Raw genomic sequence first — 23,911 nt, 5'->3', positions numbered from 1 at the left:
GCAGCCTGCTGTCTAGATCAACACCCTCTGCTGAGATGATGGTTGTTGAGTTAGTTGGCAGGTGGAGCAGAATATCTGCTGTGATCTTCTATGTGTTGTGTGCGCTTGTGCACAAGAATGGGGGATCGGTGTACTTCCGTTGGAATCGCAGTGCAGCGGGAAGTGGACAGCGGTCTGCAGTAGTTGCCACGTGGTAATTCTTACTGCTGCAGAAAAGTCGGAGCCTGTTGTAACCTGCTGTTTCACATTTGCTTCTGTTTCAGGAGCGTAGGTTGTACCGTGGTAGAAATGCTCACTGAGAAACCCCCGTGGGCAGAGTTTGAAGCAATGGCTGCCATATTTAAAATTGCCACCCAGCCAACAAACCCACAGCTGCCACCTCACGTCTCGGACCATGCTCGGGATTTCCTGAAGCGGATTTTTATTGAGGCCAAGCTGCGACCATCTGCAGATGAACTGCTAAGGCACACATTTGCACATTATCACTAACAGCCTGCCTCAGCCCAGCTTGCATCTACTGCATTTATTTTCTATTTGACTGCACTTTTATTTTTATTTTTTACAAAAAGGAGCGAGAAGACAAGAGAGAACCGTTCTCTTGAATCTGTTTCACTCGGATTGTAAACAATCTAAATTTTGTATTTAGGATGAGGATCTTTTCTCCCCTACCAGGACTAGAACCTTTTTATTTCTACAGTGTACTGATGTGGTCCGCATAGATAAAGCACTTTAGTACGTATTTGTTCCTTATTTGAGGGGAAAACAAGGACAAATGATTTGGACTGTTGAGGACCGTGTAACTTTTTCTAACACCCTGATTGACTGAGGGTGGAGGGAAAAATACACATGCAACTAGAAGACAGGGAGAAGAAAATTATTTATCTGTGATTGTCCTTTGTACTGTAGGTAGTTACTACTGAGGGTTCTACGTTTTGTTTTAGCTTGTTAATCAGTTTTCTAAGCGCTCACGAGGCTGAAACCCGCAGATGTGGAAACTAATTAGGATGCTGAAACAACTTACAATCCTCAGCAAAGCATGGCTCTGCGCAGCAGAGCTCCTTCCTAGCACTGCCTTTGCGACCAAAAGAAAACAGCAGACCAGAGTATAACCCTAATTTGCTAGTTGGGGGGGAGGAAAGGTTGGGGTAAAGTTGTTACGTTACTGTAACGGAATGAGAGTAATGGGTAAACGTATTACAGATCCACACTCTTGGAGATGACAGTGCTACAAGCGGAAGTCTCCATAATAAAGGAACAAAAAAGTAACCAAAAAGGTCTCTTGTTTGATCAGAACAGCAGATCAGGAAGACCTCTACCCTGCAGCTGCCAAAGATACCTCCGTACCATATAAGTTAAGAGGGGCAGAAGTCAGTTCCCTTACATAACATTTAGGTGCAAAGAAGTGCAAGAGGGAATTCCCCTCTACAATCTACTGAAGAGCAAAGGAAGAAAACAAATCCTTGCCCTCTATATGAATCATGACTCGGAAGGACCTATAAGGTGCAAGAGGACAAGTGCCAAAAAATGCGCTTTATTTTCTTGCATATAACATGCCCTCAAATATAATACCTTATTTTTGACAGGCTTTATGGAGGATTTTTTTCCCAAAGTTACAGTTGCAGAGAGAGACTAATCTTCAATTTACTCACCCTCTCTTTTTCCTGCTAAACTAAAACCCTAGCTTGTGCTGAAGGACTGGTCTTGGATGGACCTTCAATCATGAAGATAATTAAAAAGCTGTGAAATAGAAGACCGGATCGGAAGCCTTGGCAGGCAGCAAAATTCCTCTAAGAAAGGTTGGCTTCATTAGTGGAACAGCAATACCACTGAAAAGGAGAAGATGATCTTTAACATCTGTGAAGTGAAGAACAATGGGCCATTGGTTCCTTCAGCTGCCTGAAGAGTTGGTGTCCGAGGTGCTGCCCTGTGGAGCAGGGATCAAAGCAGGGTGCTTCTGTCCCAGGTGAAAAATCAGCTTCTTCACTTAATACATGCACCCCAATTTGGGAGGGCCTGATTTTAGGGGAAAAGGTGTGTGTTGCATGCAAGAAAATCTAGTACGTGCAAGATTAGGTGTCTGAATACAATAACCCTTTTTCAAATTGCTTTCAGTTAGATTGTTTTAATTACCTGGTATAGTCACCTAAAATGTCTGCAGAGCTCCTGAGATTAAAGTAATTCTAAGGTTCAGCATTTCAGGCCAGTTAGTTAGTGAAAAGAAAGACTTCTGTGGTTATATTTCTTTTCCAGCACCAGTGATAATAATGCAGCTTTAAATTCATACTTTCCTAGGCAATCCTTGATGTTTCTATATCGATCACTCACAAGGTCATTGTGTCTTAAAACCTTTGCTCTGAGTCTTCAGAAGAGAAAACATTCCCCCAAGAAAACTGGAACATTTTAAGCTGCACGTGTGACCCCAGCAACGATGCATTAGCACAGAAACTTTTGAAAACAGTCTGAATAAAGAGCAGCAGCATGTAGATCAAACTAAGCTTTGAATATTAAAGAAATGCCAAAAGTGCAAAAAGAAAAAATGACTGAACAGGATGAGTCTCTAATTTTAACAGCCCAGATCCAACTGTAATCTGAGACAGTCGTATCAGGTGTGTTCATCTTTTCTATCTCAAATAGAGAACGATAAGCGAATACAATACAATTCTGAGACACTGTCACAGGGTCCTTGAGAAGTTCTGGGATCGCGTATTAATGGATTTCACTACGGAACAAGGACCTGCGGACCGAAGTTTGATGCATGCTGGTAGAAATGATTCAAAGATTGCCTCTTTTTCTCCCCGTACTTAAACTAAATAGTTGCTGCTCCAGCCCTCGATCTGCACTGGCAAGGTCATGTAAAATGGTCCCGAGGGTCCTCTTTGCCTTATATCCTCAAGAGGACTTATCAAAAGCTTAAGGTGTCTGAAAATTGAGAAATAAACTTGTTGGGACTACAGTGATATGTGATAGCGATTTTCATCTTCCAAATCTTGTATCAGAAGCATAACCAGGAGTCTGGATCTCTCCTAATCAGTTTACCTCTTGGGGAATAACAGCTTTGGTTTTTCCCCCATTTGGTCCAGTGTCATAAGATTTTGGGCCGGTGGTCTGTTCCTGTTGTCTGTTTTATTATTTAGCTTATTGTTTTGTTGGTCAGGGTACACAGCAGTACACGGTTTATACACACGGGAGGAGAGTGCGCGATCAGGGAAAAAACCAGGGAGCCAAAATTAAATGACTTTTTGGATTTGCTTCCTTTGGCCGCCTTGTCACGAGAGGAAAGCTCCAGAAGCCACCGATGGGAAGAATCCACCTGCACCTCTCTGCTGTAAAGGATCTGTGGTTCGTAAGCAGCGGGGAAAGGAGGGAAAGTTAGGTAGAAACTAATATTTACATAGCGTACGAATCATGTAATTGAAATTAATACATTTCAAACAGATAAATAAGGTACCAAAAACCAAGCTGAAAAAATATGTGTGTGTGTGTGTGTGTGTGTGTGTGTGTGTGTGTGTGTATATATATATATATATATATATATCAGTGAGTAGTGGAATACGATAGCTAAAAGGGTTAGAAAATTATTTGTTACCAAAAAAACAAAAATGGATTTTAAAGGGAAAATAATATCAGGTTTACCTGCAGCACTCGTAAATTTTAAAGATGCTCTTCTCAAAAGAGACGGCACTCTCTGAAGCTTGCAATTTTTCAGAAAATAGAGATCTAAGGGTATATCCTGTTCGCAAGGCACAGCCAGCTCCGAAGTACCGCAGTATCATTTTCTTGCTGTGCCTGGAAAAAGCAAACAAATGGAGACTGCTGCTTTTGTGCCTTTTCTCAAAACCCCCATGAAACAACAACCTCCTGCATTCTGTCTTGACAATGGTAGGCTTGTTTGGGAGTGGGAAGAGAGAACTTGCAGAATAATGTGAGTTTTTTGCAATATTTGAGGAATAGCTGCTTCCTTAAAATTATTGAACGTGAATATAATACCTCATTAATGAAGGCTAAGGTCATCAGGTTGAAATGTTTATAATTAAGATTTTTAAGTGAACGAGGAGGCAGACTGAACTGGTTCACCCTTTGGAGAACCTCTCCATTGAGCTAAGAACTATTTATCTACAACCCTTATTAAAATAGAAATACTTATTTTGAGCGTAAAACATGAATGATTGAAGCTGATTAAATTCTCTCTTTAAAGGGTTGTACATTCATCCCTTGCGTGCTGCATTTTAGTATGGAAGAGTTTTTACTTTATGGTACATTACATCCCTGTATGTCTGTGAGGATCTGACCCACAGGTACCATCGAGAGTAACAAACCTTCTCTCCGTGATTCCAAAGGTGCCAGGAGTTGCACGATTCAAATCTCATTAGAGATTAGGGCAGGGGTGAGCAAAATGGTGGATCCGGCTGGCGGCCAGACTCTCATTTCCCAGCAGCCCCTTGCCCACTTTGCTGCAGCTGGCTTCCATGGAGACCACAACATCCCCGACTCTGGCCCACGCTGTCCCTGCCGCAAGCTCCAGCCCCGGCCCTGGAGCAGGTCCCTGCCCAGCCAGCGCTGCTGGGGCCGGTCTCTATGGAAACCCTGGCCCTGGGCCGTGCGGCTGCTGGGGTCTCCATGGAAACTGGCCACAGCAACATGGGCCGGGGCTGCTGGGAAATGGAGTCTGCTGCAGGCCTGATGGGGGCTGCGGGCTGGACTTTGCGCCCCCCCCCCCCCCAATTAGGTCATGGGGCAGGATTCCCGTGTAAACACCAATTTGTTAGCTTTGATTCAGGCTTCTGATTGGGAAGGTGATGCTCGTTAGTTTTAAGGTTGTGCTTTCCCAAAAAAGCTAGATGACGGGGAAATGTAGCGTGAAAAGGAGAGTTCTACTTTTACATCTAGAACAGACTGTACTGCTTGCATCCATAAGCTATTCCATTTTACTTTAGTTTAATTTTACATTGTAGCATTTCCATTCAAGGTAAATTTAATTCAGTTTTAAAGTGTTCTTTCAGTTATATTAATGAATAGTAATTTTAATATTTGTTTCCTTAGTTAGAACCTTTTTATCTACGAACTTTAAATTTATTCATGTGAATAGATGCCATATTTATAGGATAGCTCTATCTCATCAGTCCATGCCACCAAAACAGCCCTTAAAAATAATAACTGGTGTCACTGGGTTGTTGGTTGTAGCCATGTTGGTCTCAGGACACAGGCAGGCGAGGTTCTTTGAGTAGATGTTGTATCTTTTATTAGATCAACTGAATAGTTGAAAAAAAGTTCTTAGTAAGCTTTTGGGTGCAGTCATCCTTCTTCAGGCATAGGGAGTCTCTGCTGAGACTTGAAGTGTCCACATCTAAACTCATTCTGTGTATCCAAAGTTGTAGTTTACTAGGGGTCTGGAGCAGACTTTGAGGATGAGAATTAAAAAAAAAAAAAAATTACATGCACGTTTTCAGGCTGCTTCATAAATGTTAATGCCAAAAAGAAAAAAACCCCCATCAAAGTAGTTTTGTAGCATTCCCATTCTACAGATCAGAAAACTGAGGTTCAAATAAGTGAAATGAGTTCCCCAGCATCACAGAATCACTGCTAACGTCAAAATTAGATCTCAAGTCCCAGATCTGTGCTCTGATCACTAGACATTATCATAAATCTCGCATAGAGATCGTAGCCCAGTTCTGAAAAAACTCATAGCTTTGAAGTGCCTGCTGCTTCACATGTAGTGCTGTACGTAGACATTTATCAAGGAAGTTGTCTTCCTGTACAGGAAGTGTACAGGAGTGTTGGCTCTGTCTTGACAAATTAGCAAAGTGATCACAAGATCCTACCCTGGCTTCCAGTGATGGTTTGGTGCTTTTTTAAGTGGTCCTGATCCTACCATTGTCTCGACTGAAAGCTTTCTTGCTTGAAACAGGAGATACGGTACAGCATAGCAAGCCATTTCTTCAGACATCACTGAGCCATGTCTAACTGCAGCTTCAGAAACTTGAGCAAATTGGTCAGATTTATGGTTAAGCTGAATTTTTGTTAATTTTTTTATCTTGGAGTTCTTTAAAGTGTCATGCATATGGGGAAAAAAAACATTTTTGTGTGTTTGAATGCAAGTCCCATTAGTGTTTTGGAATAGCGGAAGTATTACTGCCGGTATCATTTCTGATTGCTGGGAAGTTCCTATCTTGTATTCATGACAGGTATGCAGTGTCAAATCACTTCAAAAACGAAACAAAGCAACCAAAGCTTTTCTATTCCCTTGACACATGGCCAAAAGTGTTGTTTTGTAGATTATACCGCTACTTCTCTGTGTCCCACCAGGAAGCTGTTGCTACGTACAATAAAACAGGTACCAGTCCATGTTGTATCCAATACTCCACTTTTTTTTTTTTTTTTTTTCAAGGAAGGGTTTGGACGTTCATTGTTGCTGTTTCAATGTGAAAAATTTATTCCAGCATTAAAATGAAGAGTTTAGCTAAAACTCTTACATGGTGACTCGCTAACATGATGATTAAATTCTTTTCCTATGACTACCTTTCAAGCCAAGTTTAAGTTTGGGGGCATATAAGGAAAGCCATGAGAAAAAAAAGTGAGTGATCTGAATTGCTCGTTGTGCCATAGCAAATGGGAACGCCTCAGAGCTGCTGGGAAAGCAGTTTTTATACTTAAAAGCCAAATCTCATGCCTGAATACGTGGGGCTTCCACCACTGCAGAGAGTAAAAGCTGGCGGTGGGAGCAGTATTGCCCCCACAATCAGGTTTCTGTAAGTCGTTAAATTTGGATTGGGAACAAAACACCCTTGCATTTAGCTTGTCCGGTTGGTTGGTTGGTTTTAAAAATTTTCATTCGATTTTGTTGGATACGGTATAAATTAGGCATTTCCGTTCTCCTGTCTGTTGCAATCCCAGGGGGAACATTGGTAGTAGCAAGGTCTGTTTTCACTGAACCCTCACGTATCAGAAGGGCAGAATGCCATAAGCTTGTTTTGACTAGTGCTTAGGTTTTCCATGATTTCTTTTTTAAAGGGGGAGAAACTGGATACAAATCAGTGAAAGTGTGCTTGATCATTCAGTTCTGATGTCAGTAAGTTCCTCTCAAGGACTGGAGGACCAAGTCCTTCGTGGGGAGAAGAAAAGTTAATAAATATGGCTTTGGACCTTACCTGGGGGTGTGTTTCAGAAGTTTTGCCTGTATTTTTCCCCCCCAGTAACATACTGTCTTTCCTCCAAAGATGATATAAATGTGGATTTAAGGACAAGGATTGCATTTTCCTTTCTGAACAGGCATTAAGCAGTCATGCTTTCCCCGTGCTCATTTTTCACTAATACTTGGTTTAAAACTTGATGTCCTTCGCTCTGAAGTGTAAACGGTTAGTCAAACCGTACTGTGTGTCATCTCAGACCTCACAGCATGCATTTAATACCATTGTAAATAAATGAAGGAGCCTTGGAGAAATTTGAAAGTAGGCTTTTGATTTTTCACAAAGCTATAGATAAAACATTTGTAAATTTACCCTTTTGGTCTAATGTACATTTTTATGTAGCCATCAAATTCTCTATTTAATCTCTCAGTTTCTCTGTATAATGCTGGGCACAGTTTGTAATGTATGTACACAGAGGTGTTTTTTTTTTCTATCGATGTTGACTTTTTTGCACATTTTTGAAAAGGTTTAATTTGTACACTGATTTAATACTCTGACCAATTGTTGATGGGTGTATGGGAATCATGTATGTGTGCAATGTACTACTGTCTGGGTGTATGGTTTTTTATTACTTTGGAGATGTTGCTGTCAGTAACTACACTGCTGTTGCTGCTTTAAATGGAGTATCATGTATAAAAATGTATTAGCCTATGGTTATATCCTGGTTGAGGAACTCAGGAGTTGAGCATTGCCTACTAGTTCCATAACATGTCTAAGTTTTCCAAACCTACGGTCTACTTGTAATTCTCCGTATGCATTGAGTGTGTGTGTGCGTGCGTGTGTGTGTGTGCGTGTATATACTTTTCTCTCTCTCTCTCTCTCTCTCTCTCCCAATAATCTTATTCCACGGTTTCGTTTCTACATTTTTATGGACTTGTTTTTTAAAGGTACTATGTTTAGTTAGTATAATTAAATATATAAAAGCTTTGAAAGATAATTTACTAGATAAATATATTTTCAGCTGGCTGATGATCAGAAACTATTTTTTTAATTTTGTTTTTAACCATTCAAAATGTATTTGTATTTCCAAGATTGGACACACATTGTACTTGAAAGTACAATAAAACACTCTGGAGGGACGACAGTGTGATTTTCTCTTGTAAGAATTTTTGTAAAAAAAAATAAAATAAAAAAGTGCTAAAGCGTTAGTGCGACACAGAGAAAAGACACTGTTCTGCAAAGGTGAAAGCAATCTTTGAATTCTGAGAGCTGCTTAAATTGTAGGGAAACAAAAATCAGCTTTGGAAAAGCCAACCTTTTTCTATCTCCTGTCCTTCGGGTTCCCTTTAACGTTGAATTCCTTTGTATTCTGCCTACCCTCGCCCTTTCTAGCGCTGCGGTCGTGGGAAAGACGAAAGGTGTGACCACACTGCTGCTGACGGGCATGCTTGAGCGATGTGGCTTACCTCCTCTCGCCTAACTAGCAGAATACCGAGCAACCGTTTGAATGTTAATTTGGTAACAGCTTTGTTGCTTTAAAAATAAAAATCCTGTATCACGTTGAAAACGAGTAAAATTCCTCACGCTCTGGGTATACAGCGAACTGTCCGAAGTTTCGGAAAAGAGCGGATAAATCCATCAGGCAAAGGACCTCCCAGTTGCCTGGTACGGTGCGGTTTCTTCCACGTTTCATGCACATTTTGACTTGGTTACCGTCTCAAAATCGTGCTTGTAAAAAAATGTATAAAACCTCTTCTTTTTTTTAAATTCGTATGTATTTACCCGTTTTATTTTCTTGCTGGTAAATGGCTTTCATTTTGTTCGAGGGTTTTTGTACCTAATGTCAAAGAAGCCACGTTTCTATTTTATGTTTGACCGATGACTTCGTTGATCTGAGATCCGTGTGTTGCGGGGGCGCAGCCTCGTCGCGGCTGACGGCGCGTGGAGACCTGCAGGAATTAGCATTCATTTCGGAAAGGGCCCGGGGCCGGTGTCGGGGACGCGACCGACCGAACCATGGAGCGACGACGGATAAACGGCACTTTGAGTGTTAATAAAACAAAATATTTATTTCCAGTGGCTGCCCCCTCGCTTGTTTGGTGACGGGTTTTCAAGGGAACAAACTGCTCAGGACGTCTTGTCCCGTAGCGCGATGCGCCGTGCGCCGCCACGCGCCGCCGGCCCCACGCGGGACGAGGAAGGGCGCTGCTGGGGACGCGGGAGCCTTTTCCTTCGCCGGGGGCGGTGACAGCCGCGTGAGGCAGGTGCCGGAAACAACGCTCGTTTCTTGCGGAGGGATCCCAGCGGGGAGGAGAGGCGGTGGGCATGCTGCCCGGTACCCGCCTGCAAACAAACTGGTCCGTGCCCGCGGGAGCGGCACCTGCCCAGCGCCCTGCTCCTCCAGCCCCACGAAGCAGCACAAACAGCTCTTGCCGTATTTCTGGCACGGAACGCGCACTCCCGTTTCTAGGTGCGGGTTGCGTACAAGACGTACGGTATTCCCTGCGGGCGGGGGCAGTCGTGGGGCATCGCGGCTGCCGGGGGGCGGGGCTGCGCTCGGCGCAGGCGCAGTCTGGGCTTCCTGCCCCGCCCCCTCATTCCCGGAACTGACGCGTATGGGCGGGGCGAGTAGGGCGGCGGGAAACGGTGCTGCGGGCTGCAGAGAGATACCCCGGGCAGCCTACGCCTCGTTCCGCGCGCGCACCTGTCTCGGGGCAGCGGCGGGGAGGTAACGGCCGCCCCTCCCACAGTCCCTGCCCCCACCCCCAGGCGCCCCCTCTGCCCCTCCCCCACCCCCAGACGCGACCTCTGCCCTTCCCCCACTCCTCAGACCCCCCCACAGCCCCTTCTCCCACCCCCAGACGCCCCCTCTGCCCCTTCCCCCACTCCTCAGACACCCCCACAGTCCCTTCCCCCACCCCCAGATGCGCTCTCTTCCCTTACCCCACTCCCCAGACACCCCCACAGCCCCTTCTCCCACCCCCACACACGACCTTTGCCCCTCCCCCACTCCCCAGACACCCCCACAGTCCCTTATCCCACCCCCAGATGCGCTCTCTTCCCTTACCCCACTCCCCAGACACCCCCACAGCCCCTTCTCCCACCCCCACACACGACCTTTGCCCCTCCCCCACTCCCCAGACACCCCCACGGCCCCTTCTCCCACCCCGACATGACCTTTGCCCCTCCCCCACTCCCCAGACACCCCCACCCCACCCCCAGATGTGCCCTCTGCCCCTTCCCTTCCCCCAGACACCCCCACAGTCCTTTCCCCCACTCCCCAGACGCCCCCTTTGCTCCCCCTCCACCCCCCAGACACCCCTGCAGTCCCTTCCCCCACCCCCCAGATGCCCCTGTTCCCCCCCTCCCTGGCAAGGTCACTCGCGTCTCCTCTCACCTTTTCCAGCAGAGACCCCCCATGGCCTCCCCACCAAGGGTTGGGGTGAAGCGGGCGGCAAGTGATGGGGCCTTGGGGCCCCCTGGGAAGAAGGTGGCGCAGGAGGAGGAGGCCACGCGTCCCGCCATCAAGTTGCCCTCCCTGGGAAAGGTACGTACGGCATCCGCCGCTCTCCCGGTGTCCGCGGGGCCAGCCCCCATCACGGGACGCGTGGCGAGTCCATGCCACCTGGTGCCCGCCTGGACGAGCAGCGTGGGGGAGCAGCTAGAGGGCCGGGAGAGTCTCGGTAATCCCTCCGTGACGTCCGAGATCCCGGCAAACGGCAGACCTCCTGGGACACGGCGCATGGATCCCTCTGTGCTCCGCAAAAGGGTGTCTCCAACCGCCCCCACCTGTCACTTCCTCTTCCGACAGGATGGCCCTGCACGGGGATGGCGACTTCTTCTTACTCCCCAAAATACAAGCGTCCGCTCTTCTGCCCGCTTCCTTTTGTAGCACCACCGCTGACAGGCCTTCCTCCGGGCCGCAAGGGTTCCTCCAGCACGCAGTTCGTAGATGTAGGGTCGGAGGGGACCTGAGCAGATCAACAAGTCCGACCCCCTGCCCTGGGCAGGAATGAATACTGGGCTCATATGACCCCTGGGAAGATTAAGCTCGTGTGACCCCAGCTAGGTAGTTATCCAGCCTCCTTTTAATGACCCCTAAGGTAGCGAGCATCACTTCCCTTGGAAGTTGGTTCCAGATCCAACTGCCCTGACTGTGAAGTAGTTCCTCCTGATGTCTAGTCTGAACCTACGCTCGGTCAACTTGTGGCCGTTATTCCTTGTTACTCCAGGAGGCTCTTGGGGGAACAGGGACTCTCCTGTTCCCCGCTGGTCCCCCCTGGTGAGTTTATAGACGGCCACCAGGTCCCCTCTCAGCCTTCTCTATGGAGGCTGAACAGGTTCAGGCCCCTTAGCCTCTCTTCCCTGGACCAGCTCGTGATGCATCTGTGGATGCATGACAAGGTGCGGTTGACTTTACTGATCGCGTCCCCACACTGCCGGACCATGTTCATTGTGGCATCAATAATGACTCCAAGATCCTTTTCTGTCTCTGCACTGACGAGAAGGGAGTTCCCTGGCCTGTAGGTGTGCTGCTGGTTCTTCCTCCCCAGGTGCAGCACCTTGCACTTGTCAGCGTTGAATCCCATCCTATTCTCATTTGCCCACCCCTGTAACCTGTCCAGATCTAGTTGTATTCTGCCCCTCCCTTCTAGCATGCCCACCTCGCCCCAAATCTTGGTGATGTCAGTGAATTTGAACAGGGTAGCTTTCACCCCCTTATCCAAGTCGCGGATGAAGATGTTGAATAGCACGGGCCTGAGGACCGAGCCCTGGGGGACCCCACTGCCCACATCCCTGTAAGTTGAAAATGACCCATCCACCACCACTCTCTGGGTGCAGCCCCTCAGCCAATTGGCGACCCATCTGACTAGGCATCCGTGCCACAGTTGCCTAGCTTTTTAATGAGAATGGGGAGGGAGACAGTGTCAAAGGCCTTCCTGAAGTCCAGAAAGACACCTGGATTCTCTGCAAGAAGAGTGGGGCCTTGAGGCTGGGAGCTGTGATGGGAGCCTGGATGCCTGGGTCCCTGGTTTCCCACGTACCTTTGCAGCAATGTGACAGATTTTCTGCTGCTGCAGGACTGTGATGGGAATAAGAGTCCTCGCCTGGCTGACCCCGTGGCCTTCACCCCAAATAAGCCCAAGCCCCTGGGGGCCAAGCCAGAGCCTGCCCCCAAGCCAAAGGGGCCCGACAGGAGAGGTGAGCAGGCTGGGAGCCTGGCCTAGTTGGTACACCTGGGTTGCTTGTGAGGAGGAGATGCCTAGGGCACCTGGACGGTAGTGGAACTGGGAGCCCAAACACCCCGGTTCTCTGGGAGTGGGGAGCTAGGAGCCCGGATGCTGGAGTCCTACGGGAGTGGGCGAGTGCCTGGGTCCCCTGGGACAGGGAGGGGCCGAGAGTCCAGACCTCGGGGTTGTCTGGGAGGGTTGGGATCTGGGAGACGAGAGCAGCGGGAGCCGGGACATCTAAGCTCTCAAACCTGCCCTTTCTCCCTTTCACAGAGGAGTTGGAGCAGGGGGACAAGAGGCTGGAAAGCTTGAACCAGGACCTGATGAAGAAGAACCAGCACCTGCAAGACCTGGCCACGCAACTGGTGAAGGAGACCTGCTCCATCGCTCTGGAGGTGGGGCCCAACTCCTTCCCCGCCCTTCTTGGCTGCACCCAGGGCTGGGGCACAGGGGCCCCAATCCAGGGACTGGCTCACCCCCTTCCCCTCCTCCCCCACCCCTTTCCCCGGCAGTACTGGGACCTGAAGGACAAGGTGATGTCTTCCGAGACCACGGTGCGGGACATCGAGGCCATGGTGAAGAACCTGCAACAGGACATCAAGAAGCACGTGGAGCTGCAGGTTGAGATGTGCTGCTCGGAGACCAAGCTGCCGGGTATGGAGACCACAGTAGAGAACCTCCAACGAGACATCAAAAGTCAGTACAAGTGGGATAAGAAGCTCGAAAAGCAGCTGGCCAAGGCCTTGAAGCAGGTGGGGGTTCCCCCTCCCCCCTTCCCTGGGGAGGCTGGGAACCCAGATGCCTGGGAGACATGGGGGCTGGGAGGTGAGAGTAGGGGGGTGCTGGGAACTGGGAGGAGGTGGGGGAGAGCTGGATGCCTGGGTCCCCTGACCCCTGCATACCGTCCCCAGATGAAAAAGAACTTGTGGAGGCTGTGGCTCTGTGTCAGGAACAAGATCTGCCCCGGTCCAGCTGAGCCGGCGGCCCCCGCCCCCAAAAAGCCAAGGTCTGAATCCCTGGGGCCTGACCTGGATCAGCCAGACCGGAGAGGTGAGCAAGCTGAGGGCGGGGTCTGGTTGGGGGTGGAGCCTATGTAGATATGGGTTGGGTGTACTAGGGCATGGCCCTTGGGTGAGTGGAGCTGAAGCAGCTAAGGGGGTGGGTGGGGCCTATGAAGATGTGGGTGGGGCCTGTGCAGTCATGGGGCAGGGCTGGCTGTGGGGCTTGGGTCCCAGGCAGGGTAGGCTACGCTGAGTATTCTGTAGGATCCTCTGGGAGTGGGCAAGCTGGACACCTGGGTTGTCTGGGAGGTAGGGGCCTGGGGGATGAGACATGGGGAACTGGAGTCCAGATACCTGGGTTCTCAGAGCTGCCCCTTCCTCCACCTCCCAGAGGAATTGGAGCCGCTGGATGAGGGGCCAAAAAGCTCAAACCAAGACCTGAAGGAGACAAAGTATGTGCTGAAGAAGTACTGCCGCATCTCGCTGGAGGTGGGGCCCATTTCCTCCGCTGCCCAGCCCCAGCCATTCCCTGCTGCCTCAGCCCTGGATCGGGCTGCATCCAGGGGTGGGCTTCAGGACCCTGATCCAGGACTCAGTTTCCTCTCTCTCCCCGGCAGTTCGTGAAGCTGCAGGACACAGTGAAGAAATCGAAGACGAAGCTGCTGGACCTGAGGTCCCTGGTGGAGGACCTGCAGTGCGACAAGAGGAAAGAGGTAGATGAGGCCTTGCATCAGGTTGGTGGGGTGCCCTCCCAAACCAGGCTGGGAGCCTGGGTGCCTGGGTCCTCTGGGAGAAGTGGAGGCTGGGGGGTGAGAGTGGAGTGGGACTTGGAACTGGGGTGAGGTTGGGGGGGGAGCTGGGAGCCTAGATGCACGGGTCTCCTGACCCCTGATATCTATCCTCCCCCTCTCCCCCCCTAGCTGGACGAGAACATGCAGGGGTTGCTGCAGCACAGTGATGGGGATGGTACCCGCCTTGGCCTGGTTGAGCCCACGGCCCCCACCCACGAGGAGCCCAGGCCTGAGCCCCTGGGGGCCAGGCAAAGGCCTGCCCCTGCCCTTGTGGGGCCTGATCAGAGAGGTGAGTGGTTTGGGTTGGGGGGGGGTGCATGCAAATATGTTGGGGTGGGGCCTTGGCAGATATGGGTGGGGCATGCTGGGGCACTCCCCCCATGGCACAGCAGCAGCAGACCAGGCGCTCAGGGTGCAGGCACCCGGCGGGGCACAGCTCCGGCCAGCACTGCACATTGCAGCAAGAGGAAAAATGTCCACTAGGCTGTCTGTATCGCCAGCGCTCCCTGCCACACACGCACAGCCCCTGCACGGGAGTGATGTGTTAACAGACGTTTTAACAAAGTTAAAGCTGGGTGCCCAAGCTTGTCATGAGGCTTGTTTTTAGAGAGCACTCTTACAACACAATGACCAAATGTATTTTCTTTCCTTTTCAGATTAACTCTTAGTTAGTGCCTTAGGCATATGTTATATTTAAGTATTAAAACATATTTTGTGGGAGCAGTATGGCTTTTATTAAGACAGTGTTTAGATTACGTTTCTGATTTGGAGACTGTTATAACTTATTTTTTATGGACATCTTCTGATTTAAAATATCATCTTTTTTCCCCCAAAATGTTATTTCCTGTGTATTCCAGTTTTACTTGAACTGAGTAGCAGGCTCATTTGAAAAACAAAACATACTTATATTTTCAGCACCACGAGCTCCAACTAACTGGAGACTTGGCAAGCTTCTGGGTCAGGGTGCATTTGGCAAAGTATATCTATGCTATGATGCTGATACAGGAAGAGAATTGGCAGTTAAACAAGTTCAGTTTGACCCCGACAGTCCAGAAACCAGCAAGGTAAGAGACCGGAAAGAGGTATTTGTAAAGGACACTGTGAGAGTTTGATCTAAACAAATGTTGCTTTTCTCTTCTCTTTGTTTCCTTCCAGATAGTCACGCGCTTAATCTGTCTACATGTCTACACGATAGAGATCTCATCTTATTAAAATATTTGAGAAGATAATTCAGTTCAGTAATTACACTGTTCCATCACATAAGATTTGTGTTTCCCATGTATCTTGCTGAAAATAACGTGTTATCAGATTCAATGCAGCCTGAGGCTATAAAGCCTAAATACTAATCTAATATTTAAGTAAATGCATGCTGCGGAAATATTGATGTAGCTGAATGAAAAATGTAGGAACTAACACGTCTTTTTGTTCATTGTACAATGAAGCCAGCAAAGAGTTTTGCCAAAGAACAGCGTTAAGTGAACATGTTGTAAGTACAAATGCATGTTGGTGGTCAAGTCCAATGCCAGTTAATGTAATGTGGCTGAACCCCAGATTGTTTCCCCAGAAGCATTTTTACTGCTTTTGTTGAGCATGGTTTGGATTGGTCTCATCTGAATTTGCCCTTTAAATAGTCAGAAAAGAACTAATGTAAAAATGTCACCAGTGGGACTCTCTAGATCTGTTGCCCTTCAAGTTGAGCCTGCTGGTTTTGTTAAGACAGTAATGAATTATGGTATTTTCAGTCGTTAGCATTGCAGTCGTTATTGCTGCAGGAGAATGAGCTGGATGCTACGCCAGCCCTTCATGCATCATGTGCAGAACTGACTGAAGCCAGTTTGTCGACTCTCTTCTGGTGGCATAGGAGCAAAGAAAGAAACGGTGGTTGGGTGATTGTGGTTTACAAAATGTAAATAATGAGTTTGCTCTGGAGACGACAAACACAGACCTCATACCCTCAGCAGTTACTGTTCAGTGGACAACCACACTTCCCATCTCTTTTTTAAAACCAATTCAAGTCCATACCAAGAAAGGTTTCTTCTAACTTTGGAAACTTTTGAGTACCACAAGTGATTTGCAATGGATAAATAGCAAATTTTAATGAAGGCCTTCCATGTGGGATCTCTGTAATCCTATAAAATTTCATTTTAGAGCCGGTTTTAAAAATCTTATACAGCAACTTAAACAGCTTTTTTAGCCCTTTTTACCTGCTTCCCATGCATTGGGAGGAAAAACAATTAAACCGTGTACTCGAGGAATTGATGCGTTTAGATTTACGAATGTAGTCCTTACTTGGAGTAAAGTAAGAATTGGTATTCAAGGTTCCTGTAGACAGATATAAATTAAGAAAGTGTGTAACCCAGTGTTACAGCATGGCTTTTGAATTCTTCCATGCTTAACTAAATTGTCAGACGTGTTATATTTAAAGAGCTGTGAAATGAAGAGAGTGAGGACTCTTGGAGTTGAGAGAGGCTGGAAAGAACTGCAGAGCGCTCCTGGAGACTTCACAGTCGAGCACTTCTCAGATCTTGTTGCAGAACTGTTCTCGTTCTTTCCAGCGCCAGTGTTTTCTGACTAGAAACCACGTAAACGTTATGCAGTCTCCAGAGTAATTCTCCAGTTAATTTAGATTGCCCCAAAGTTTGTCCTTTAAATCCTGGCCTTGTTGACAGAAATCTGAAAAATCGTATTACTGTTATTAGCCAAGGTGTCTCCTGAGTGTGCTTAGTTTACTTACGTTTCTTTTCAGGAAGTAAATGCACTTGAATGTGAGATTCAGCTGCTGAAAAACCTGCTCCATGAGAGAATTGTTCAGTATTATGGCTGCTTGAGGGATCCCCCGGAAAGAACCCTCTCCATATTCATGGAGTACATGCCAGGGGTAAGCAAGAGAGCTCATTGCGGGTGGCGATGGTGAGGTGGCAAGGCCTCTGGTGAATGAGTGTTGCAGGATCACACACACAGATGTTAAAAGAGAAGGTAGTCTCTGCAAGCTGCCACATCGCTCTACCTTCTGCCTGACTTCAGACTAACGCTGCTCACCACCTCTGTACAGGTGTTCAAGAAATGTCAAATAAATGGGCAGCCAAAGATGATCAGCTAGATGAGGAACATCTGACTCTTGTCTATAGTGTTAATTGTTTATTAATTATACATTAGAATAGCTTAGGTAGATTGTTCATTGACTGCATCTGATTGGGAATTTCCTGCACCAAAGCCTTCTTTTCAGGACTTGCTAGTTTTTATGAGCTCTGGTGAGACAATGTCAGAAGTGTCATTTTTAGAAGTGTTTTAATTTGTTTTCTTCCTGTCTTCGTAATGGTTTAAAACGAACGGTATAAATATGTCAAATGAACTGCCCAAGCAATTAACAGGAGGGCATTTTATCCCAAGTTTCATCCTGCCACGTTTTAGACCTCAAATAGCTTTAGTTTAATCCATCCTCTGCATCGCCCAGTGTGGTCTTTGACACTCTCTTGTAAAGTAGTTGGGGTAGAGGCAGAAAGTGTCTTGCTGAAGGACATTCCCGTTATCATTGCTTAACCATCAGCCCTTCAGATAAATCATGTTTAGAGGAATAAGCACTTTTGTTTCTTGCAGTCTTCCTTTCCTTGGTCATGTGCTTGTGACAAGGTATTTAGCAGATTCAGTGGAGTCTGACAGGCTGCGCCATGAACAGTTCTGCTATGGCCTTGAACGTGGGACCTCTGGGCTGTCCACTGTACGCCTTAGCACCCAGGCCACCCCAGCCCCCTCACGTCTACCATCCTATTAACGGCTTAATCTTCTCATTTTGATCAAGATGTAACTCTGGATCTACAGTAAGGTGATGCAGAGAAGTTCAGACAGAACATTGCACCTCTTAAATGTCGGATGAAACTGGACTCTACAAAATCTGAAATAGAAATCTAGCTTTAGAGAGAGAGAGACTACTCAGGTTGCTAAAAACAATGTGGTATCTAATGTTTTCTCTCTTTGGCTGCAGGGGTCTATCAAGGACCAGTTAAAAGCATACGGAGCGCTCACAGAGAACGTGACCCGAAAATACACCCGACAGATTCTGGAGGGAGTTCACTACTTGCACAGAAATAAGATTGTACATAGAGATATTAAAGGTAATGAATAATAAATCTGATTCTGCATTCATGACAGGGGCATTGGTTGTAGCTCTTTTGGTCTTAAGACAGGCAGGCAAGGTTCTTTGGGTAAATCTGATACCTTTTTCTAGACCAATTAAAATAGTTGGGAAAATTCTTCTTTAAAGCTTTCTGGTACATACACCCTTCGTCAGGCTGTTTGGGGAATACACTGGATTATACAGTTTTTAAATTACGGCATCTACAGAGCAGAGACTCAGATTACATGCGGCAGGGTACATAACTGACAGTTTCAGGCTCTCTTCCGACACAGTTTGATGACACCCTCAGCTCTCCTTGGCTTGCACTTGTGAGGTTTCCTGTGGAACCAAGGCTAGAAACCTTTTCCTAAATGAAATATTTATTTATAAGATTTCAGAACAAAATGCTGTGGCAGGGGAGTGAATTCTGTGAGCATGGGTTCCACAGGGTCCTGATTATAATAAATTAGTGAAACCCAGTATGTTTTGCTACCGTGCACTCCGATAGAGTTCAGGAGCCGTTAATAAGATAAATATAACGATTGATTGAATTTCTTCCCCCTCCCTCCCTTCAGGAGCAAATGTTCTGCGAGATTCAGCAGGCAATGTGAAGCTTGGAGATTTTGGTGCCAGCAAACGACTTCAGACTCTCTCTCTCTCTGGTATGGGAATGAAGTCGGTCACAGGGACTCCATACTGGATGAGTCCTGAAGTGATCCGTGGAGAAGGGTATGGCAGAAAAGCAGATATCTGGTACGTTCCCATCTAGCAAGAGGTATTTGCATACTGCCCCAGATAAAAGCTGAATTGGCGTTCAGTATTTTATGCTGGAGTGCTCTCGTTATGGTTCTCCAGCAGCATATGAAAACACTGTTCGGGTAACAAAGGACGTACTGGGAAAAGCTGACGTGGAATGGTTTGTTTTTGGTATATTAGTGACCGTGCTCTTTGATTTAGAGATCCCAGCGAGCCAAGCTCAGGTAGCAGGAGGCCCACCTGATATTTGTAAATACTGCCGGGGCATTAGTTAAAAGGGCATAAAAAGAAATTGAGATTTAACCACTGATGGCAATTACCATGGTAGAACTAGTCCAAACCATATGGTGACTGCTGTCACGTTGAGAAAGTTCAGAGTCTCAACTGGTGTATATTCTTTGCTGCTTCTTTCATTTCCTTAAAATTGTTTTAACAGCACGAGTCACCTGTTGCAGTCTATCCAGCTGTTTCTCAGCACAGAAGGATCAGCCAGATGTATACCTAAGCTTTTTTTTTTCTAAGTAGTTGCAGCATCCAGAGCAGTTTGATGCATTTTGATCCTTACTATTTTTTTAAATAACACTGACCTAGTAGCAAGTAGATTTCTCTATGGTTTGCTGATACTCAAAAATGCTAACGTGTGAAATGATTATATAAACCCTATTCCTCCCCAGGGGATACGGAATACGCAGTGAAGTACGATTTCTTAACTCAAACTCCTCCATTTTGCATTGTTATTCAGATACTTATAACAAAGAGTTAGCTTCCGGGGCTTGTAGAAAAGAGTTGCCTTGCATATACAGATAGCTCTCCTGTACTACAGAGTTTAGAAATCAGCCTTTGCGTAAAATTAAGCAGTTGATTTTGAAGGTCTACCCTTTCTTGCAATCTCTGATAATGACCTCGTCGCCACAGAAGTCCTTTGCCCTTAGCTAAGCGGGGAGGGTCACTGCCTACTGGAATGTGTTTTGCATATATAATGTTCAGCGTTAAAGAGCTTTTTAATACACTGCAGTAAGCATTGGCACGTTGAATGCTGTAGTGTTAAATAATATACTGTTAAAAGAAACAAAGCAGCAAGGACACTTTCAATTCAGACAAACCAATCTGATGTATATGTCCTAACTAGTCTTCTCTGGGTCAAGAACCATGACATTCAATTCTTTTGGTCCCACCCCAGGGTGTTCAGCAGGTCTTCAGAGGCAGAGTTCTTGGGCTGCGTAGTGCTCCTACCACCTAGCCAAACTCTGAGTCTGAGCTAGTGGCACTGACACTAGACGCTGAAACTGCCCCTGAAATTCAGATTTAATTCCGTCTCTACCCCTTACTGGAAAGTAAGACGGCAGCCTGCTGTCTAGATCAACACCCTCTGCTGAGATGATGGTTGTTGAGTTAGTTGGCAGGTGGAGCAGAATATCTGCTGTGATCTTCTATGTGTTGTGTGCGCTTGTGCACAAGAACGGGGGATCGGTGTACTTCCGTTGGAATCGCAGTGCAGCGGGAAGTGGACAGCGGTCTGCAGTAGTTGCCACGTGGTAATTCTTACTGCTGCAGAAAAGTCGGAGCCTGTTGTAACCTGCTGTTTCACATTTGCTTCTGTTTCAGGAGCGTAGGTTGTACCGTGGTAGAAATGCTCACTGAGAAACCCCCGTGGGCAGAGTTTGAAGCAATGGCTGCCATATTTAAAATTGGCACCGAGCCAACAAACCCACAGCTGCCACATGACGTCTCGCACCACGCTCAGGATTTCCTGAAGTGGATTTTTATTGAGGCCAAGCTGCGACCATCTGCAGATGAACTGCTAAGGCACACATTTGCACATTATCACTGACAGCCTGCCTCAGCCCAGCTTGCATCTACTGCATTTATTTTCTAAGAAAGCAGACAAGAGTAGAAAAACCTGCTGCCAAGACTTCTGAGAAGACTCCAGGCAAGAGCCCTTCAAAAAGTCCAGCAAAGTCACCTCAAAGAAGTCCTTCCAGATCAATACGATTGCTATTTACAATATAAGTACATTTAATGTAGCTATATTACTCATCTATAATTGATTGAGTACATAATTCTGGGGTATTTTTGGGTAAGATAGGGCATCAGGCCTGGGTTCAGGAACCAATCCCCCATTTATAACATTGTTTCTTGTGAGAAAATTGGTTCTGAGTTGCAATGTTTCGACTTAAAACGTGGTTTTCAGGAACCAATTTTGTCCTAAGTCCAAGGACCGCCTGCATTTAGAAGAAGGATCTTTTCCCCCCTACCAGGACCAGAACCGTTTTATTTCTACCGTGTACTGATGTGGTCGTATTACAGATCCCCACCAGGCCTGTGTGAAAGGGTTATGTTTCGTTTTGATTTTGGCGTTTCGGAGGGACAGTGATTCATTTCGGTGTTTTGGATCACTGTCTCGTTTCGGCTCAGCTGAATCAGTTGTGGAGTTTCAAGGGTGTTTTGGCCATAGGCTATAATGGGGAATCACGAACATGCCTGTAACCTTGTCATTTCTTGTCTGATTCAGATGAAAATCGCAGGGATGCTAGCCCCTTCTGAGGGCATGAAGGGAGGTAGGTGCAGGGTTTTTTTGTGAAACTGCACCTCAAACTGTTCAAATCAAAACTAGTATCAGTTGTTGGCAGTGGCAGCCTGCTGTCATCCCGCACGCGGATTCGGGGTCTCGCCTTCCCCCCCGCAAGAGTCTGACAGCCCCCGCATCTTTCTGGAGGGACGCGGGTCTCTGGATCTGTGTGCAGGATGACGGCAGGCTGCTGCTGCTGGCTGAGGCCAGCACCGGTACTCGGCCCTTCCTGGCACTCGGCGCAGGATGCACCAAACAGACTCAAGTGCTGATATTGGTCTCAGCCGGCAGCGGCAGCCTGCCGTCATCTACACGCTCCACAGCCAGTGGATCTTTTGTTAGACCAGTAGTTGGAAAAGTATTTATGAACTTGTTTTTTAAGATACTATGTTTAGCTGGTATAATTATAGTTTCATAGTAGCTAGGGTCAGGAGGGACCTGACCAGATCACCTAGCCTGACCCCCTGCCACAGGCAGGAATGAACGCTGGGTTCACAAGACCCCAGACAGGTGATCGTCCAACCTCCTCTTGAATTTGCCCAAGGTAGGGGCGAGGACCACTTCCCTGGGAAGTTGGTTCCAGATTTTGGCCACCCTAACTGTAAAATATTGCTTTCTGCTCTCCAACCTAAACCTATCCTCCATCAGCTTGTGACCACTGTTCCTCGTCACCCCAGGTGGTGCTGGGGAGAAAAGGGCTCTGCCTATTTGCTGTTGATCCCCCTGATGAGTTTGTAGGCAGCCACCAGGTCCCCCCTTAGCTTCCTCTTGTGGAGGCTGAACAGGTCCAGGTCCCTCCATCTCTCCTCGTAGGGCCTGTCCTGCTGCCCCTGATCATGCAGGTGGCCTCCTCTGAACCCTCTCCATGCTGTCCACATCCCTCCTGAAGTGCGGCGCCCAGAACTGGACGCAGTACTCAGCTGCGGCCTGACCAGTGTCGCATAGAGGGGGAGCATCACCTCTCTGGACCGGCTTGAGATGCACCTTTGGATGCATGACAAGGTCTGGCTGGCCTTGCTGGCTGCGGTCTGGCATTGGCGGCTCATGTTCATCTTGGAGTCAGTAATGACTCCGAGATCCCTCTGTGCTTTCAAGAGGGGAACTCCCCAGCCTGTATTAAATACATAAAAGCTTTGAAAGATAATTTACTAGATAAGTATATTTTCAGCTGGCTGATGATCAGAAACTATTTTTTTAATTTTGTTTTTAACCATTCAGAATGTATTTGTATTTCCAAGAGTGGACACACGTTGTTGTATTGTATTTTCAGGTACCCCTTGGATGGACAACTGTGATTTCTTTTGTATGAATTTTTGTAATAAAAAGTGCTGAATCCATCAGAGAAAGGGGCTCTGAATTGCCTGGTACGATGTGGTTTCTTCCACATTTCATGCACATTTTGACTTGGTTATGATCTCAAATTTGTGCTTGTAAAAATGTATAAACTTTTTTTTGTTTTTTTAATTCCTATGTATTTACCCATTTTATTTTGTTTGGGAGGTTTTGTACCTCATGTCAAGGAAGCCACGTTTCCATTTTGTTTGACCAGTGACTATCTGAGATCCGTGTGTTGTGGGGGCGCAGCCTCGTCGCGGCTGACGGCGCGTGGAGACCTGCAGGAATTAGCACGAGGGAAGATGGCTTTTTCTTCCTTCCACCTCCATTCATTTCAGAAAGGTCCCGGGGCTGTGGTTTGGGGGATGCGACTGAACAAACCGCCGAACGACGACGGATAACGGCACTCCGAGCGTTCGTAAAACAATACTTCTTTCCAGTAGACTCCCCTTCCTTTATTGGGTGACGGTTTTTCAAGAAAACCAATTTTTCACCACGTCTTGTCCTGGGCCGCGCCGCGCCGCGCCGCCGTCCCAAGGAGGGGAGCGGAAAGGGGCTGCGCAGGACGCGGGAGCCTTTTCTGAGCTGTCACCCGTGAAGTCAGCGCGGCGGGGGCTGTGTTTGCATGTGTACAACACAGGCGCGCCCCGTTCGCGAGGCAGGAAGCAACGCTCTTCTGGCGGGACGAAGCCAGACTCGCGGCAGGCGTGACCCCCTTCCCTTCGCGCAACGAGCTGTTTGCAAACCAGCATCCCTGATGCGTTGGGGGGTTTGTCAACTGGAGGTGCCAGGTCCCGGCTGCACCCACGGCGCAGGGCGTCGCAGCAGGGTCTGCAAGGATGTGGGACGGGGGGTTTTCCATTTCTGCGCTGCTCAAGTGCCTGCTGAAACCTCACCGGTGCCGGCCAGCCCCCCCCGCAGCTCTCCTGATTGGACGGGACCCCCTCCCAGGCGCAGAAACAGCTCGTATCGTATTTCTTGCACAGAGCG

General features: G+C 47.5%; 2 protein-coding genes across 6 annotated transcripts in view; both read left to right on the top strand.

Moving 5' to 3' along the window:
• Positions 1-9,200, top strand: part of LOC102574412 (mitogen-activated protein kinase kinase kinase 2) — an 83,373-nt gene extending 74,173 nt beyond the window's left edge. For 3 of the 4 annotated variants that reach the window (XM_059727506.1, XM_059727508.1, XM_059727507.1), the window contains one exon: positions 264-9,200. In XM_059727506.1, the coding sequence (XP_059583489.1) occupies positions 264-489 (226 nt within the window). In that variant the 3' untranslated portion in view covers positions 490-9,200. The remainder of the gene's footprint in view (positions 1-263) is intronic. The other variant, XR_009462147.1, reaches the window with a different exon arrangement.
• A 528-nt stretch (positions 9,201-9,728) lies between these two features.
• Positions 9,729-22,943, top strand: LOC132250420 (uncharacterized). Of its 2 annotated transcripts, none has more exons than XM_059727505.1 (14): positions 9,729-9,852; positions 10,534-10,671; positions 12,206-12,326; positions 12,629-12,750; positions 12,868-13,107; positions 13,267-13,405; positions 13,748-13,845; positions 13,974-14,069; positions 14,277-14,436; positions 15,063-15,211; positions 16,894-17,025; positions 18,130-18,259; positions 18,837-19,014; positions 20,623-22,943. In XM_059727505.1, the coding sequence occupies exons 2-14, from the start codon at positions 10,543-10,545 to the stop codon at positions 20,846-20,848; spliced, it is 1,920 nt and encodes a 639-aa protein (XP_059583488.1). In that variant the 5' UTR covers positions 9,729-9,852; positions 10,534-10,542; the 3' UTR covers positions 20,849-22,943. The 2 variants fall into 2 exon arrangements, with proteins under 2 accessions (XP_059583488.1, XP_059583487.1); XM_059727504.1 differs by having other exon boundaries at positions 10,531-10,671.
• The last annotated feature ends 968 nt before the right edge of the window (positions 22,944-23,911 follow it).

This window comes from Alligator mississippiensis, chromosome 4 (assembly GCF_030867095.1).
Source record: "Alligator mississippiensis isolate rAllMis1 chromosome 4, rAllMis1, whole genome shotgun sequence".
Taxonomy (NCBI): Eukaryota; Metazoa; Chordata; order Crocodylia; family Alligatoridae; genus Alligator; species Alligator mississippiensis.
The sequence above is the reverse complement of the archived record's forward strand: the minus strand, read 5'-3'. Positions and strand labels throughout refer to the sequence as shown.